The sequence below is a fragment of the Harmonia axyridis genome, chromosome 3 (genome assembly GCF_914767665.1).
Source record: "Harmonia axyridis chromosome 3, icHarAxyr1.1, whole genome shotgun sequence".
NCBI classification, from domain to species: Eukaryota; Metazoa; Arthropoda; class Insecta; order Coleoptera; family Coccinellidae; genus Harmonia; species Harmonia axyridis.
This window is the reverse complement of record NC_059503.1, coordinates 18,210,909-18,231,053: the sequence shown is the minus strand read 5'-3', so window position 1 is coordinate 18,231,053 and position 20,145 is coordinate 18,210,909. Positions and strand designations below refer to the sequence as shown.

The following is a 20,145-nucleotide window of genomic DNA, read 5'->3' as shown; positions in this document are numbered from 1 at the left end:
GATTATATATATTGTTAACTATCCCGCATTCTTGCGGATTTGCGGGATTGATATTATGGTGCGGGATTGGATTGCTTTGATAAGAGGTATGGCAGAATGAACAGATTTTCCAGTCACAGATTTAGAGAAAAGAATGAATGACACGTGTTGATTGTCAATAATCGAAAAATTACCCATATAAAAGAAAATATTAAAAAATTAGAAGAAACATCCAATATTCATGCGAAATTGTTAAAGATTTTTTAAAATAGAATTTTTTTTTTCAGAATATGGGCGTCAGATTTTTCAGTTTATCTTTGAGGAACTTTTCAACAGATCGTCTGGATACAAAGCTCCGTTCAATGAATGATATAGTGATTAATGTAAAATAGAATGATGCATATAATTATATACATTTATTTTTGAAACACGTTTTATGAAGAAAGAGATGAAAACAACGAGAACCTATGTATATATACGATTACCACCGTGTTGGACCGGCAATAATTTTTCAATTTCTTCAACATTTGAACGCTCATACTACACATAAATCATCAATCAATAATTCCAACATAGTTATGAGATATGAAATAGGGGACTAAGAACCATTCGTTCTGAAATTGTACTTGTTTTATATTTCAGCTTGTGAAATTTATGGGGCAACCCTAATTGAAAATTATATCGTTGGTCAGTGTAGCACCATGTGATGTTTTACAGCTTTTGAGCCCCGTTAATAGAAATCGTATAATGGAAGGCTACCGTTTCATCAAGCTGCAATTGGTGTTAGTGTAATAAATTTTTCAGATAGCCGGCTGGATTGAGCCTTGGTGTTATATGTTGTTCAAACCGTTGATGAATAATGAGAAAAAGTCTCATTGTTCGAAGCTAGAGTAATCCAATTAACGAACTTTCATCAACCAAGTGTCAAAATAGCTTCGAGGGCACACATTTTTCGTTGATTTTTCAATAATGAGACCAAATTAATAATTCTGTTGTGCTATTGATTTTGGACATTTAGTTGTAGTACAACTATAATTTTTTGGATGACATTCAGATAATGCGATTCCCTACTGAAATATACTAACTGACAAAAAACTGCGACACCCAGAAAGAGCTAAAAAACTGCTACACTCAGAAGGAGCTGTTCAAATTTTATTTTTTTTTTTGGTAAAACATAGATAGTATACCCTGGAGTCCATTTATGAAATTTGGAGAAGAACCGAAGGGTTTACAATTCATTTCAATAAATTTGTTAATAATGTGTTTGTCCACCGCGATTATCTATACACTCCCGAAGACGTCTAGGCATTGATGCAATAAGATGGTCTATTTCTTCTTGAGGGAAACCATCTCAAACTACATTTACTTCATGTCTCAGAGCCGCCAAAGTCCGTGGGGGCTGGGGTAAATTTTCAAGCCTTCTACCCAATATGTCCCAAACATGCTCTATAGGCGAAAATATGAGTCGCTTCGAAAAAGTTCAAACAAACTCTGGCAACATGAGGTCGGGCATTTTCTTGCTGAAATATTGGATTCTCGAGACGGTTAAGGTAAGGGAGAACATATGGCTTCACTATTTCTTGAAGGTACGCAGCGCTCTCATGTTACCTCGAATAAAGACTAAAGGTGACCTACTTGCATGTGCAATAGCACCCCATACCATTACACCTACTGTCCGGTGTGCATGACGCTCAACATCAAGCTGAGGTTCACGTCTTTCTGCCCGACGTCGTCTAACCCTTCTTCGGCCATCATGAGCACCCAAATATAATCGAGATTCATCAGAAAAGATGACCAGATGCCATTCCACATTCCAATGTTGACCTTCTCTGCACCACTGTAATCGTTACCGGCGATGCTCAACTGTCAGAGGTAACACAAGATGGGGTCGATAATGCTGCAGTCCAAAAGACCTTATTTGGCGGTAAACCGTTCAGATAATTACAGGATAGCATTGTTCTCCTAAACACTCATCAGCCAAAGATCGAGTTGTCGCAAATCGGTCTCTAATGGCCATAAGTCTTAGACGTCGATCTTGAACTTCATTTGTGCCCCTTTGACGTCCAGTGCCTACCTACTCTTCTTCGAATCAGGGCATTATCAAACCACGCTTGCAACATCTCATAACAGCATTTGGATTTCTGTTTGTACGGTTAGCGATTTCCAAAAATTGCAACCCCGCCTCCCGTAGACCAATAATACGACCTCTTTCAAATTCAGTTAGCTGGCGATAAATTCTGCTTACATGTGCTCTAGGCATTTTAACAACAACTATACATCGACTTTGGATCTCCTCGAATAGCTGGTTTGTTGTGAAATTTAAAAAACTTGTAAACAACGACTACAATATTTAAGTAACAAAAATTGTTTACATGAAAAAAACTTCGATTTTTTTCTCCAAATCCAATCCTTTATTCCTTTAACTATGTTTTACCAAAAAAAAATTTGAAATTTAAACAGCTCCATCTAGGTGTTGCAGTTTCCTTGTTAGTATTTTTCAAAAGACTTGAAGTGTCATATTTTAAGTGGTGGAAGCACCTTACTGATTACTCATTCTCTAGTAGAGCCAGGTTAAAAACATAAAACTTTCATTGTGGGAGAAATTTTGCGGGCTATTTCGAAAGTTATAGAAAACAAAATGATGGGCAAAACCTAAACTAACTGGAAAATTTGGCGCCATATTCCTTGATATATTGCCGACACCTACCCAACTCAAATTCAAACCAAAACTGATTTCTTCTGCGTCCGGCCGTTTCAACTATATGCATATATGATAAGGCGCGTGTTTTATTTTCAATTAAACTAATGGACAGTGGCCGAACTTCCGAAATATTCAGAGCAAAACTAATTGAGTTTAGCAACATGGATTCGCTTTCGACGTGACACGCGAAAAGGGGAGATATTCGAGTCCTGCTGTGGCAGTAAAAAGGAACCGGAAGTGTTTTATAATGAATTCTTTCGGTTATTTCGCCCGTCTCATGCGGATTCACTCGTATGTGTCCGATTTTGACATTCACGTCAGAATTTGGATGATGGGGGAACATTCAATTAGGAAAAACGCACGGATGGCATGGTTTTTCACTGAAAAGATTCGATGAATAGGGTAAATTCGTAATTTTTTTTCCGATGTTATAATATTGAATAGATGTGCATAATTATTTTTGTTATCGAAAAAGTTTGACTTGAATATTTTTGATTGGCTTGAAATCAAGTCAATCTTTCTGACAAATGATTCGAGTCAAATCAAACTGGACAATGGTTACAGGTTAGAAAATTCAAACTGTTTGTCAAACTAGTTTCAAAGAGTTTAGTAGATATGACTTGAATGGGTAAAATACTTATGTTGAATATTGTGGGTACAACAAATACCTACATTAATTTAAAGCAAAAAGAAAATACATTATTTTGATTTTTTTTTAATCAACTTGTCACCTGAAAAGTGAAGTTTTCACTTCAGTACTTCTTAAAAATTGAGTGAATGCTGTAAACAAGAGATCTGGCCCTAGAGTCCCCTGCTAATAAAAATTACAAGTACAATAAAACAAACCGAATATTTTCAACTTTAAGAATGAGGGAGCCGACGTCCAAAAACCATTTTGACAATTTTGGATCCAACGTTTTATGTTGTTACTATCACAAATACTACTCGATCCAGAAGGTGTTGCTTCCTGCGAAAATTCTACTCCATACAAATTTTTGTCACTCTTTATCGAATGTCGCTGAAAAACTAGTTCCAGTATTGGCATTTTTTACCGTTGTTCTTTATTTTCACGTAATTTGCAATTTCCAATTCTCATTGTTCTGAAATCGCCTGCCGCAACATCCAAAAAAAATATGTATAATTCTTTTTCTTGTTGCTTAATTTTGCCTCGTCTACAGATTTTTTCCTCATAGAGTTTGAGGAGGGGGGGATTTTCAAAACTAGACTCAATTTGTTCTGGTACGTATTCCGAGCTGAATGAGCTACATGAAAAAAGTTCAGGTTCAGACATTTCGAGTTCAGACACAACGCACAAAAGACAGGTTTAGACATGCTGCGCAATGTGATATTCAAATTCAACCTGTTTGAAGAAGTTTGATTTTAAGCCAAATCTAAAGATACAGAAATCAAGTCAAGTCAAACTTTTTCAAATAAAAAGTTTTTCAAGTCAAGTCCATTTTGTGAGTAAAATCAAACTAGATTGACTTGAATCTCTAAAGATTATACAGTGCGTTAATAGTGTTCGATCAGTCGATAACTCTTGGAAAGTTTGGGACAGGAGAATGATTCAAATTTTGACGGTTGACAGAAGTTACCTAGTGCATAAGCTTAAATTATTTTTTACTTCACTGGATGCCCCCAAAGTGGCGAAACACGATATTACCCTGTTTTTCTAAATGAAAATAGGTACCCAATTTTTATTATTATTTTTTTTTTTAAATTTAATTTAATTTTTTTCATTAATTCATATGAAATTTTGATTTTGAAATAACCCCACTTGTCATAATTTATTTGTGGTACTTTTTGATATATGCCACTTTATCCAACAAATTTCACGGATATAAAGGTTTAAACTGAAGATCATAACCGTTCTAGATTATTGTTGCTTTTTTTTTAATGAATTCCCGAAAAGGTTTTCTGCAAATTTATGTATCACTCTACAGGTGGTATGAAAAAAACTGCAATGTTTGAAAGATGACCTTCAAAAAATCTCAATGAGTCCATTTAGTCAAATGGCATGCCCTGATATTTTTTTGCTATTCGGATAACAATTAATTTTCTGTTGAGACATTTTGCGCCTAAAATGAATAATTTTTGAAATGCTACGTATTTCATGTTTTGTACGGGGTCTGGCAGTATACATACAGTTTCATAGGAATAAGAAAATGTACTGTATATTACTACATTGTGTACAAAACATGCATTTTAGGTATTACATGTCTCAACAGAAAATGAAGACTATTCACTAGGGTATCCGACAGTCAAAAAGAGAATTCAGGGCATGATATTCGAATAAATGGACATTTTAAAAAAATTGCTGTGTCTTTCGGGCTTCAAATCTTTGGTATGAGTTCATCTCAAAACATATCCAGAAAGTTATGAATTCCCTCTTTCATGCAATATACATACTGGGAAACACATTTCCCCTACTGCACTGGTTCATCTTATATGTAATGATGCTAGAAACATATTCTGAAAAAATTATCGAAAACTCTCACATGATCGATGAGGCATTCAATAGTGCATTAGTATACATTTTTCGTTGTTTCTGTTTATGTGTTTTATTGTGTTATCTACTATGAGTAAAAGAAATGGTCATTTACCTGATGTAAGTTGTGTTTACTTGACATTAGAATAATAAACTTCTTGGTATTCGGATAGATACATAAAAGATTCTCTTTACGATAAAATCAATATCATGTTATTTTGTCAATTTTCTAAGATCTTGCAATAGTGCTTGTTATGCATATTGTTCAATATACCTAGTCCTTTTTATATTCCTATATGATTAATTTTCAATTGAATTAAGTATTGTTGTTCCCTTTTTGCCTCATTCTTGTTTAGATGCTACATTCTTATTTTTTGGTCTCTTTGTTAATTGTAAATTGATTTGTATGTAAATTTCTTTTGGTTAATTCTGTATTTTTATGATTCACATCAAATGAATCGCAAAATGAACAATAGTCGGCCATATAATATCGAATACGTACCTATGAGCTTTGAATGTTTCATCAATAATAAGTTTGTAATATGTGAGATGTGCCTTGGCGCAATTCGAATATATTCCGATTTTTAAATTATTTTCGACTTGAAAGTTCAACATAATGATTTCAAATTATAGCATAGATTTTGTGATGATGTGCAGGACCTTATTATTAGTTTCATTATATTTTTTATTTAGGTTTCAGAAATACGCATAGGTACCTAGATAAACCTCACGAATTATATTCACAATTGAAAAATATTGAATGTGTAAATATGCAATGACAATGAAACTGAACTGCTTAGAAAGATATCCCTCATAAAATATATTTAATATTTATTTTTAATTTTTTATATATTCATCTTCGCCAAACTACTATCTGGGTAACCACCCATCCAGACATCGCCCATAACTGCTTGACTTTGAGGTCATATAAACTGAAAATTTTCGCAAATCACTCATTTTATTGACGCCCTGGATGTTCTAACACCCGAAATCTGAGCTGAATGTGGTGACTATTCTCCGAGTTGTGGAATTTTCTCAAAATGTTTTTTTCTTATATTTTCAGTCATATCATCATGAAATTTTGCATAATTTTCATTTTTGCCGAAAAAGTTGTTCGGATTCGATCTTTATGTGTAAAAATCTCCAAAAACATTGAGTGGACTTGAGTTTTACCTACCGAACACATCCCGCGAAAATAGTGACTTCAATCCTTACCATCACCTGAAATATCACACAAAATAGGATTATTCATTTCACCATGAGGTTAAATTCTTCATTCCTTGGGAAAAGGGATTTCCATTCTTCAGTTTAAACCGAGGTTTAAACTTAGAAAGTTTCCTCTCCTCCAGAATCCGGTTCCTTTTCTAAAGGATGAATATGCTGAATAATTGATACCAGAGCCCTTGGTGCAATATTTCTCAAGACTCTCATCACACCGGTAACAAAAAGTTCCGATAGATCTGAAGTTCCAAACAACGAAGTTTCAGACTGGAGCAGATTCGGAGGATGTTCCTTGAGAAGTACAGAACAAACTCGATATCCACTTCACTTTAATTAATAAGTTTACTTCGATTATCTCCAATTTTCAGAAATACAACGTATATTTTGCTCCTATAACCTGAGTGGTTATTCAAGGCAGGCCTAACAATTGGAATTCTTTATGAAGTTTATCCCGACAAGTCAAAACTTCGATAAGGTATTCAGAAATGGAAGTTTCAAGATTTTGGGAGTCGTATAAAATGTTTTGAAGGCTATAATATGGAATATCAGGTCCATTATATCCATTAAATTGAATTCTGCTCCTTTTGTGGAAATCTTTTCATTTTAGCTCTCTTCAGATAGACAAGTAAAGGCTGAAAAAATCCTCAAATCATGCCATTAAATTTGATAAATTTTTGTTCAGAAATATTATATCTATTGACATAGTTTCTGAACTATTGAATACGGGAAAACTATAAGCAAATATTTATGTTTTCAACGTGTGAAATGATATGGCAATCTTTATAAGCGCATCCACCATTTTTTAAATTGCATACATTCGCAAATCGCAGTTCGCACACAATTGAGATTGGATAAATCGCCGATATTTTATGTTCCTATTATTTGGAAACTGCAAGATCGATCAAGATGATATTTATGATTTTTTTCAAATCAGTACCAACCAATATTTCAGAGAACACTTCTATTTAGTTTTCAATATTTCTGAAAAGTTCCTACCGATTTAATTTTCTTTTTCAGGAGACCCAGTAAGTAACCCTTCTTTTTGAAGTAGAAGTTTATTCTGATATTAGCATTTTAGTGACGATGGTGAGGAGAATTCTAAACCCAAGAAAGAAAAAGATAAAGGACTACAGTCTGAAAAAAAGGCTCCCAAATCAGAAAATACAAAAAAACTCGAAAAGAGAATACCGTTGAAATCTCAAGAAAATTTTGGTTCTACATCCACCAAAGATTCAACTTCAACAACAAATGGAAATGCAGCGTGAGTTTCGAGTTTTTATTCCATAGTTTGCTCAATTTTTAGAGAACCTCTTATGTGTTGAATACGCTTAGGTACTCAATCTATCCCATCAAATGGTTAACCAAGTGATATAAATAGAGACAATTCTAGGATTTGATCTCATTCTGATGACAGCAAAGAGTGCTTTCCAGATCTTACAGATTCCTTAAAATGTTCTAATTATTTTTTTTCATAAAATGTTTTCATTACTTCTTTTTCTTTTATGTTTATGTCCAATAATTTCAGACAGTTTTCCACTGAACGAAATAGTTCAAATGATCAATTTCTATAGTATCCTGAAAAAAATTAAATCCTAGGAGTGAGTTTTGAATATTTCTTTTAACAAGTTTGTATGAGAAGCAGCTATGATCTCATTTGAGTAGACAAAATTTATGTTGGCAGTGTTAGTGGTAGATCAGGCTCACAAAAAGAAAAAAAGAATTCAAGGCGAAAAAGTTTTACACATATAGGACTCTGGACAAAATAAAAGGCATCCCAAAATGTATGCTTTCTCTAATAGAAATTTAAAATTTCAGTGGGCCTTCGACTAATGGCGCCAGTGCAGTTAGACAAACTTCATCTAAAACTGAAAAGAAAGAAATAAAATCTAACAAAAATTGTAATCGTAAGGAGAGCGGAAAGTGAGTCCCGTCTGTGATAATTACAAATTTGTGTAAAAGAAAATGTTCCTTTTTTCAGTAGACAAACTTCGAATAGAGGTCTAGTTTTGGCTGATTTTTTCCCAAAAACGTATAGTGATAGTGTGAGATCCGGCCAACAACGAAGGCGAGTACATTTTCCTAAAATGTCTATAGTTTCGATTAAGATCTATTACAAATATCATATCACAGTTATAACGCAAGAATTTCTACAAATACCAAACCAAATGTCAAGGCAACGTATTCAGAAAAAAAACGCAGCATCTATATTATGCTTGATATTCAATATTTATTAATCTCTCTCACAGATTTATTTGTTGGCAATAAAAATTGTAACGATCTCAAATAAATATTCCTCAATATGTTTAAATATTGTTTGCACCACGTCACTAAATGATCCTGGTACACATTTAGTACTGCCAGTGTTATATCAATTTTTTTAATCGTTAGTTGGTGCATATAATAATTTCAGAGCATAGAGTAAGACTTGATCGGGATATTGAAGTTTCGTGTATTGATAAAACACCAGTACATCAACAAGTTCGAAGAGTATTAGAGTACATGTATCAGTTTTGAAAAGGACTTTGTTGACAAATTAGGTCAAATTTTAAATGAATAATGTGTTTTTACTACTGTCCAAGACTTATTGAGTGTACTGTTATCATCAATTAATATTAAAACATAAGGAATAAATATTAATTTCTTCACTTACTTATTTTCCAACGCTACAGCTACATATTGTGTCTCATTTACTTCTTGAGTTTGAGATACATAACAGTAAAATTCTTCATATCCGAAACTTTCAGACAGCCTTCGACCAATGGTGCCAGTTCAGATAGATTATCTACATCGCTTCATGAGCAAAAAGAAACAAACTCTAAGCCTAATAATTCGAATCCAAATGGAGGGTGAGTCTGGACTTTGTTTGTAACAAAAATGTGTGAGAAAAAAATGTTTCCAGGAGACCCATTCCGAAAACAGAACCAATGATGGTTAATCTTCAGAGTTCAGGTTGTTGTAGTGCTAGAAGATCAGACTCAATGCAAGGGATAAATACGAGGCGAGTAAATTTTACACAATCATTGTTTCATTTCAGGTAAATTGTGGATATCGTATCCAGATATTGGGAACGTATGACAACACTGCAGTAGCATCATTAGAACCTCAGAAAATTCAAGCAAAGATATAAAAAACTAAACACTTATATTTGGTTCATAACATAACAGATCCGACAGCTTTAAAACTTTTGCCAATTTAAGTAGAATAGCTATTCCCAGCTTTGTGTTAAATCTTTTGTTGATAGCGGTGTCACAACCATAGAAAATTCAAGCAGACTGTCAAAGAACCTGAGGGAAGTCAGGAGCTTCTGACGGCTCGTTCATGCATGCTTCAATTGCACCCTTGGAGATCACATGTGTATACCTACATACAGTTAGTTATATAATCCCAAGAATGCAATTGGCACATGAAAGAACGAGCACTCATCTTTTAATTAACTTTATCGCGATATCATTGTTTAATTTTTCCTTTTTGAAATTTCAGTGTTACTTCTACCGAGGGTGCCTGTTCAGCTAGATTATCTTCATCACTTCCTGACAGGAGTGAAATAAATTCGATTGCTGAACGGTGAGTCTTGCGTTTTTTAATAACCAGTTTATGCGAGAGAATAGTATATTCGAAAACAAGTTGCAGAATGGGCTCCTATTCCAACACGAATGCGAAATTCGAAAACGAGCGACGAAGGAGCGAGTTTTGGAACGCATGAGTGTTGGAATTGCCTTCTGCAACGAGTATTAGACGATATTTTCTCTATTTCAGTCAAGTTTTGTAAAAGATTGTCGAAATTCAATGAAAAATTCAGATTATATATTCTAGTGACTTTTGTATTGTATCTTGGCAGTTGGTGTGACTGTTACGAAAATTGACATATTACGGGATTTGAATATGAATCGTATGTTTCGAATTTAGACATAATTTACAATTACACATTGAATTCGTGAATTATGTCTGACGAAATCGATTGGACACTACCAGAATTATGAGAATTTGCGAATACGTAGCAAATCATTTCTCTATATCCCCAAATTATATTATATTGACAATTATTGACGTTTGTTGAAATTTGATAGGATTGGAAGTCAGCATAGACAACCACAAAACGAAAAATATTTCTGAAAACGATGCTGTAATGAGTTCATTACAGCACTGTTTTTTAAAACTGTAATGAACTCATTACGATATAGAAATAGAGAAACAATATTTTTTCATTTCAGTTTGCATGTTTTGGGTGATTTTTTCCAATATTCGAGTACTCCTAGAGCAGGCCCACTACTGGGGTGAGTATATTTCACATCATGGTTGTTTCCAATTCACGTCGCATACTGATCGATATCGTATATTTCCGGTATTTCATATACAGGACTGCAGGTTGAATGTCGAAATTGCAGCTTGCAAAAGAATAGCCACCTCGAAATAAAAACTCATTCAATGCTTATTCATCTCCTCACCTTGATTTTTCTGACGCTTCATCTCAATGTACTTGTAAAATTTTTAGACATTTCAGACGACCTTCTGCGAATTATGCCAGTGTATTGAGACAAAATTCATCGCTTGCTGAGAAGAAAGAAATAAATCCTAAACAAACCGAAGGGTGAGTCTTGAAATTATTAGCAAAAAATACGTGTGACAAAAAAAATTTTTCAGGAGACCCAATCCTGGACGTCCTTCATTTTTGCGTGATTTTCTCCAAAGTTCATGTAGTAGTAGTGTTGCTAGATCGGACTCAACGCAGAAGACGAATTCAGTGTGAGTACATTTCATATTGTTTCATTTCATTTTTGGTCAATCGTATTGTGATATTGCAAAGCTGATAATCATGATAACGAAATTTTATTTCTGGAAAGAGAAAAGTTACGTCCAAAGTGTGCATTATTTTAGGTTCATTTATAAGTTCCTTATTAGCTTCCTTTCAATTTTCTATAATCATGTTCTGTACTGGTTGAGAGCAGTGGCGTACCCAGACATAAGCCTTGGGGGGGTGATAAAGAAAAAAGAATTTCAAATTTTCCTTCTTTTGAGGAAGTTTTCCAAATAATTTTGCTTACTCATAATAATATTGTGATATATAAGGTTGTTACATATAATGGATATTCCTTCTGGGGGGGGGATATATCCCCCTTATCCCCCCCTTGAGTACGCCACTGGTTGAGAGCTAATCATGATTTGAAATCTATAAATTTGAATACTTGATGCTGGTCTTGATTTGAATATTTTTGGTTTACATAATTTCAATATCTAATAATCTCATATTGTTTTGTTTTTATTATTGCAATACCTATAGTTCTTCAGAATATCCCATAACTTAATTAGGTATTCGTACCTTCTTGATATCTGATTATCTGAAATTTTTTTTCTGAAATCTTTTAATATGATTATATCATCATATTCCATTTCGATTTCCTTTTTTCGCACTAATTTAAATTGGCTTTGTTTCCAATATTTGACTCAATCAACAACATGGACATGTCCGTAGTCCTCTGACCATTGGAACAACCCGATAAAAGCAACTCAGTAATATTATGAAATTCAAATGATTCCATATCTACTTGATGAAGGTTTTTGAAGTTGAATACTCAATTATTACAACGTGTAATGCCTTTACTTTTGATATATAAATACGTATAGGTTATATATAGATACATAACTACACAATGGCGAAATTATAATATCAATATATAGAAAAAATTTATTATTATCTAAAATTACGAATACAAGAAAACAGAAGTGAAAATGAAATGTCATAGATAATATATCTTAATTTCCATGGTTAAAATCGATATCAGTGGTCTAGTCTTTTCCCTGGCATGTAATCTAACTAATAGTAGACACCAGTCAATGCAGTGGATTCAGTTTGTTGATTTAGTACATTTTTGAAATATAGGATGAATTTTATACAAATACAAATATTCCGAATCATACGTCAGTTCGTCAGTACTAGTGTTAATTAAATTTTGTAGCTGTTAACTAAAAATTACAGTTTTGAATAATCCATTTTTTTTTGGTCGATACAACCATTTTTTCTTGAAATAATTATATTTCTGGACAAATATTTATTGCATCATTCAAAGTGATAATTCAATATTGATACAGTAATATTATTTTATGTCCTTCATATGAGCCGACAAAAGTAGATATTGTTAGATTTTTTCAATGAGTATAAAAAAAGGCAACTGCTGCTATCGATTTATTTGTATTGCCAGCAGTTCATCCACATTTATCGCTTGAGAGGTTTTCTAGGAATTAGGGAGTGCGCACTGTAAAATGTCGTCCAATAACAGGATCCATTACATCCTTGATAGGAGCAGGAAAAATTTTCTTATTTTGGTTGGAGAAGTAAATATGAAACATTTTTAAATGGTCTTCCGTATTTTTCATCAATCTCAATAGAATCTTGGTATCAAAGCCAATGATCTTTTAAACCTTCTTATCTGGAAAGAACCGCAGAAAATTCAATAAAGGGATGAACAATATCTCGTGACCTCAGTTTTTTTTTTAAATTATATGGCTGATGTTGGCACATAGTTATGAGATGCTTTTATATAATTAAATTTTAATTATTGTCATTTTAATGAACTCTATAAATCTCTGATCTTGTTTCTCTATACCAAAATCCCATATTTATTTCGTTATATCCATATTTGAGGTAATGCCTCGAAAAGAGGAAGAAATTCAATCTTATAAATTGAAAATTTTGGGTATAACTCCATGGGAACATCTTAAGTAAATTACCCGGTATTTTCCTACATAAACGTAAAGAATAGAATATTTATCCCAGAATTAATCATGAACCTGGAACTGTGATTGAAATGGGATGGAACCCAGGAGTGAATTATGTATTTTTCTCTGGCGACAAACAGCGCGAAGAACGCTTTCATTCTATTCAATATTTCAGTCATGTTTCCGACGTTCTATCACAAACATAATAAAAATTTTCAGCCGTTACTCAATACCGCCATAAAGAAAGAAAAATAACAACAATAAAATTTTGACAGTATATTTACTAAAAATACAAGCTCACGTTTATGCATAGGAAATGCTTATTGAACGTCATATTTCAAGTTTATAGATTTAGGGAGCGAATAAATTCGCGCAAATCTATGCAATTTATCCTGGTGCGATTCAAATCATGGGCTGGAAATCGGCCATCTTTCAATATCTCCTATATCCCAACCAAAAATGAACACATTTTTTTACAATATTACTTCGATAACTGTGCCATAACGTTAGCAGATTTTTTCCATTGCTTTTTTTCTACAATTTTATTTCGGTTTTTTTTCAAAATGAATATCAGTTAATTCCATTCAGTAATTTCCTAGTTCAATCGAAAATAGCTTTCAATAGAATGTTATATAATTACGATGAAAAACTTGAATTATCTGGATATTTAAAAAAGCATATACAATTATACCAATCTCTTTTAAAATTCACATGCACAAATTGCAGTAATTAGTTTAATAATGATTGATTTTCTTGTTACAATTGCACTAACGAAGAATATAATATATAATATATATAATTGATGATAAATGATTTTTTATTATTTGAGACTAGATCATAATTTTTCGTGGAATAAATACAAATTGAGTGATTTGAATATAATGAAGAGTAGAATATGACATTGAAAAATATAACTAGCCAACCAGAACGATGGAGCTATCTGAAAGAAGTTGTTTTTTTACAGTTTTCAGTGGCGTCTTATATGTTTTCTCAAATGATGTGTACTTTCCACATACATAAACACCTGAATCAAGGATTTTCAATTCAATATTGTCATTTGGAGAACCTTCGATAGAAAAACAACAATTGCTGTGACACTGAAACAGTAGACTATCGGGGATCTAAATAAATATTTAATTAAATATTCAAATGGTACTCTTCCTCGTCCATACACAGAGGTTCGGATCGAATCTAGTCCTCACGTTCATAGCATTATTGGCGTTATTTTTTTACATTCTTCTATAATTCGTTGCCTCAGCTTCTGCAATGATACTATTGGTGTACAAATTTGTTTCCGTCATTTTGCAATAGATGACTACGGGAAGTGGTAGTTGAAATAAATGGACTTTAGATGTCATACAATAAGCTTAAATATTTTTGAATATAACGCCATTGAAATAGTAGTCTATTTGTGTCTGCATCATTAAATTATTATCGATTAAACATGTCAGCTTACGTCTAAATTCTCCTCATTTGCGAAAGGTTTTGATATTCTGCTTTAATATGAAGAAATCTGGGGCTGAGGCTCATCAAATACTCTTAAATAACTATGGTGGGGCCTCTATTAGTGAAAGAACGTGCCGAAAGTAGTTTCAACGCTTCAAGAACGGTGATTACGACGTCGAAGACCAGAATAGCGGTTTTCGAAAATGCAGAATTGGAGGCATTACTTGATCAAGACTCTTGTTAAACGGAACAAGAATTGGCAGAATCATTGGAAGTGACACAACAAGCCATTTCAAAACGCTTGAAAGTCATGGGAATGATTCAGAAACAAGAAAATTGGGTGTTGTACAAGTTGAAGCCAAGATATGTTGAACGGCGTTTGTTTGCTTGTGAACAGCTGCTTGCAAGTCGAAGATGGAAGGGATTTCTGCATCGCATCAGGAATGGAGACGAAAAATGGGCGCATTACGATAATCCCAAGCGCAGCAAATCATGGGGATATCCCGGTCATGCTTTCAGGCCAAACCGAATCTACACGGTTCCAGGGTCATGCTCAGTATTTGGTGAAACCACCTCGGAGTTGTGTATTATGAGTTGTTAAAACCGACTGAAACAATCACTGGTGGTCGTTATCAAACGAAATTAATGCGTTGGAGCCGAGCATTGAAGAACAAACGGCTGCAATACAACGAGAGACATGAAAAAGTGATTTTACAGCATGACAATGCTCAACCCCATGTTGCGAAAGTGGTCAAGACATACTTGGAAATGTTGAAATGGGAAGTCCTACCCCACCCGCCGTATTCTCCAGATGTTGGTCACTCGGACTATCGCTTGTTTCGAGCAGTGGCACACAGCCTGACTGACCACCAATTCCAGTTTTATGAAAAAGTAAAAAATTGGATCGATTCGTGGATGGCTTATGCTTTGACAGTCTGTCACCGAAAGCAGATCTGATGTTGTAATTTGCGCTCTCGACAAACATGCAGTTTCTTAAAGTTTTCAATTTTTCAATAATTGGCGAATGACTCGAAAACTAGTCAAGAAAGCTATAGAAAACATCCGAACAGGGTGACCATTTGAAATGAGTAAGTTGAACTTGTATTGACTTTGAAAATGACTTTCACCTAACTCAAATGAAGGCACACTGTAAAAAATTCAGAAACCACAATCCGGCAAATACATTTTTTTTTTTTTTAGATTTAACGGACCCACCACGATATATAAAAAAATGAACGATTCTTCGAAGTTTATTTTATTATAGTTCTATTAGCATGGAATCAAGTGTTCCAAGATTGTTAATAAATCTTCCCGAAGTAGGTGCACTAATCCAGCACAAATTACTCAACCCTTCCGGATCCTCCTGAAAATTCCTCCCCAATTCCTCAGACCGTGAATAATTAAGAAAGTACATCATCCACCCTCCGAGATTATATTAATACCCGAACTGATTTTTCAACCTCATTTTCCACACCGCTGTTAATAATCGAACTTCTTTGTTTCCATCTTCGAGTAATTTCAGGAATCCCCACTCCGAAACAAGTTAATGGGTTTTCCGATCACAATACTTTTCGACTTTTTTTAATTACCGGTATTCAAATCATCGGAAATATTTCCCATCCTATTACTCCGACCCCCTTCAATTTTTCAATGAGTGATTGCTTTTATCGAATGATTTTTTAATTTTCTTCAGATAGCGTCTAATCGAATTAAAGGGAGTCTGTTCCTCTCCCTCCCTAATGGGTTTCATGAAAATAATCGGTCATTCGATATTTGGAAGTTTTTACGAAGTATAAAACCGCCAAATAGAGATTGATCTTGCAGGCGTATCCGAATGCGCATTTATCTCATGCTTATAAAATATAAAGTTAATTTCGGACCAACACGGAAGAAATTTCTTAGAAATCGTGCCAAACAAAACCCCCATAATGGATGATGTAATATAAGATTACTTATGAACAAAGGCGTACAACTTTGCTTCCACCGTTTTTCTTCCGAAATTAGAGGTTTCTTGTAGAAAACTGGTTAAACATTCGTGATTCAAAGTATTGTCCATCGCTGGCCACTACTTCCTTCCATTTTTCTGGCAGCGTACGAATCCCGCGTTGAAAAAACTGGTTATCTTTTGAAGCGATCCACGAATCGATCCAATTTTTTACTTCTTCATAAGACCGAAAGGGCTGGTTAGCCAGGCCGTGTGTGATTGATCGAAACAAGTGATAGTCCAAGGGAACAACGTCTGGATAATACGGTGGGTGGGGTAGGACTTCCCATTTCAACGTTTCCAAGTATTTCTTGACCATTTTCGCAACATGGGGTCGAACATTTTCATTCTGTAAAATAACTTCATAATGTCTCTCGTTGTATTGCGGCCGTTTGTCTTTCAATACTCGGCTCAAACGCCTTCATTGCGTTCAATAACGATCGTTTGTGATTGATTCAGTCGGTTTTAACAACTCATTATACACTACGCCGAGCTGGTCCCACCAAATACTGAGCATGACCTTGGAACCGTGTATATTCGGTTTGGCCGTCGACGTGGCCGGGATATCCGTTTGATTTTCTGCGCTTGGGTTCAAATATGAATATGCGATGCAGAAATTCCTTCCATCTTTGCCTTGCAACCAGTAGTTCACAAGTAAACAAGTTCAACATATCTCGGCTTCAACTCGTATGGCACCCAATTTCCTTGTTTCTGAATCATTCCTGTGACTTTCAGGCGTTTTGAAATGGCTTGTTCCGTCACTTCCAATGATCCTGATAGTTCTTGTTGCGTTTGACCCGAGTCTTGATCAAGTAATGCCTCCAATTCTGTAACTTCGAAAACCTTCTCTCTTCTTCCATCATGTTGGTCTTCGTCGTCAAAATCACCGTTCTTGAAGCGTTGAGAACACTCTCGGCATATTCTTTCACTAATAGCGTGTTTAAGAGCATTCGATAAGCCTCAGGCGCAGATTTCTTCATTTTGGAGTAGAAAATTTAAACCTCCCGCAAATAACGAGAATTTGATGGTTTGTAAGCTGACACTTGATGATGCAGACACAAATCGACTAATATTTCGATGACGTTATGTTTTCAAATTCCTAAGCTTATTGTATGACATCTACTATCTATTTATTTCGACCACCACATCTATTGCAAAGAGGCGGAAGCAAAGTTGTACACCAATAAATTTAAAAAAAGTTAATTTCGGACCAACGGGAAAAAAACTTCTTCGAAATTGTGCCAAACAAAACCTCCATAATGGATGATGTAATATAAGATTGCTTCATTCAATTATGTATATAGTCATTTAAAATGTTTCAATATGGTGCAATTGAATTATCATTGGAGTAATTCAAGAGGTCTTATCGATCATTCGGCCATTCAATTAAATAGTGATACAATGTAGCTCAAAAGAAACTCAATGAATTCATCAACAAATTCCTTGTGGCTAAACTCAGTGATGTAGTTATCGAAGAAGAAAATCAAAAATAGTCCAGATATCGTATTTGCTACAATAATCATAGAAAACTTGGAAACATATTGTGATGAAATTGAAAAGGAATGTCACTGAATATACAATTTTTTTACCGTCAAATCCTAGCTCCTATAGTATTAGAGCAATGGCTTATTGAAATTTTGTTTCAGCATCGGAAATCAAAATTTGCAATTTTTGTTGAATCATGAGCACTCCAAATGACGTTGATAGATGAAACGCTTCGTCATTCCGTGATTTAGTATAGCTCATCATGAACACCATTAAGTCATATTCAAATTTCCCGAAAAAAAAACTTAATTTTTTTTGCACCCCAATCTAGCAACACTGACCGCAAAATATTCAAATGAGACCGCTTAAAACTACCACTAACTGCAAAACAAACACTCGCATCCTGAATTCATTATCCTCAATAAAAATTCCCCCATCCTCTGAAAATTATGCACCATCTTAACCGAAACAATTTGAAGTCATTCCGACCGGAAAGCAATTCTGCGATATTCCTCCGAAGGTATATAATTTTTTTCGTGTGAGATAAGCAATCTGATATCTCCGCAATTACATTCACGATTCTGTTTCCCAACGCAGTGGCGGCTCGTGGTACTTCAAACAGGTGAGGGTCGAAGAAGGAAGTAATTTCCACGCCACCTTGATGCTCAGACATATGAGGTTTTAATTCTTGACTCGTGGATCTTTTATACGGAGGTCAATAGCCTAACTAAAACCATAAAAAAGGGAATATCTCCATGTGACTCCTTAATTCGAAACGAAATTATAGATTTTTCCTCTTACATCCATCAGGGATGTAAGATGTAAGATGAAAAATCTATTTTCACATAATTTCTTTAAATAATAATCTACATGGTAGAATGACAATATTTTAATTTGAAAAAAAAATTATGATAACGTTTCGTTTTTCGCGAAAAAATTGATGATATGTTTATTTATTTATTTAAATTAACGTGTCTCGACAGCTATGGTCATTGACACAAGATCACATTGAAAGTAGTCAATATTACATCAAAAAAGATTTAAATAATAGAGTACAGTTCATTATCTTTGAGAAATCGTATGGTTGCTTCGATCTGGATGGGTGAACTTAGTACATCATGCATATGTTTGATATACAAAGAATCGATCTATTTTCGAAATATTCGTGAAGAAAACCACAAAAATTCATTACAAAAGAGGTAAAACTATTTTGGACAAAAATAATTGACCTTCGTGCAGTGCTGCCTTTTACTTATATAATTCTTGAAGAGAAAGAAGATTTACAACTCCGTACGCCGTATCAAGTTTGGTTATCGCAGGAGCGCCAGAGGAGGAATGTTTAACAGAAACGCTGAAAGCCACGTGGTGGTATTCCCTCTTAAACTCTAACTTTTATTTTCAAGAACAAAAACCAATAATCAAATGCAATAACAATTTGTATTTTATAAAACAAAAAAAATGTTTTCTGCTTTCGATCTTGGCTGATGAGTGGTTAAGAGAACAAGGCCACCAGAAACTAATCGAACAGTTTACCGCCCCATAAGGTCTTTTGGACTGCAGCATCATCGACCCCATCTTGTGTTACCCATGATGGTTGAGCATCGCCGGCAATGATTGACGTGGTGCAGAGAACGTCAGCATTGGAATGTGAAATGACATCAAGTCGTATTTTTTGATGAATCTCAATTCTCTTTTGGCGCACTAATGGCCAAAGAAGGGTTAAACGACGTCGGGGAGAAAGACGTGAACCTCAGTTTGATATTGAGCGTCATGTACATACACCGGACAGTAGGCGTTATGGTATGGGGTGCTATTGCATATGCAAGTATACTTTATTATGCGCTCGGGCAACGATTTGAGCGTTTAGAATTAAAGTTGTATAGTTGAAAGGGATGCGCGCTCAATTTGAAAAGTGAAAATTCGAAACTTTGATGGAAATTCGATTAAAAATTAAAAAATGTTTCATATTCAAATAAATAATGTGTCAAAAATTTTACATTTTATTAATTTTCACATGTGAGGCTTGGCCTTAGTTGCCCCATACAACGAGTCGCCTCTGTTGCAATGGCATTCGCGTGATGACCAGCGATACACCTCGATTGTTCAAAACCCCCGTGTCCAAAGGGC

At 34.4% G+C, this 20,145-nt stretch overlaps 1 protein-coding gene across 4 annotated transcripts in view; it reads left to right on the top strand.

Annotated features, from left to right (window-relative positions):
- Positions 1-5,154: 5,154 nt before the first annotated feature.
- Positions 5,155-20,145, top strand: part of LOC123676731 (headcase protein) — a 173,177-nt gene continuing 158,186 nt past the window's right edge. Inside the window, exons 1-11 of one of the 4 annotated variants that reach the window (XM_045612892.1) lie at positions 5,155-5,288; positions 7,407-7,414; positions 7,468-7,650; positions 8,205-8,309; positions 8,368-8,454; positions 9,134-9,235; positions 9,289-9,387; positions 9,870-9,953; positions 10,601-10,663; positions 10,882-10,977; positions 11,031-11,132. In XM_045612892.1, the coding sequence (XP_045468848.1) occupies positions 5,235-5,288; positions 7,407-7,414; positions 7,468-7,650; positions 8,205-8,309; positions 8,368-8,454; positions 9,134-9,235; positions 9,289-9,387; positions 9,870-9,953; positions 10,601-10,663; positions 10,882-10,977; positions 11,031-11,132 (983 nt within the window). In that variant the 5' untranslated portion in view covers positions 5,155-5,234. The remainder of the gene's footprint in view (positions 5,289-7,406; positions 7,415-7,467; positions 7,651-8,204; positions 8,310-8,367; positions 8,455-9,133; positions 9,236-9,288; positions 9,388-9,869; positions 9,954-10,600; positions 10,664-10,881; positions 10,978-11,030; positions 11,133-20,145) is intronic. The other 3 variants (XM_045612893.1, XM_045612894.1, XM_045612897.1) reach the window with 3 other exon arrangements.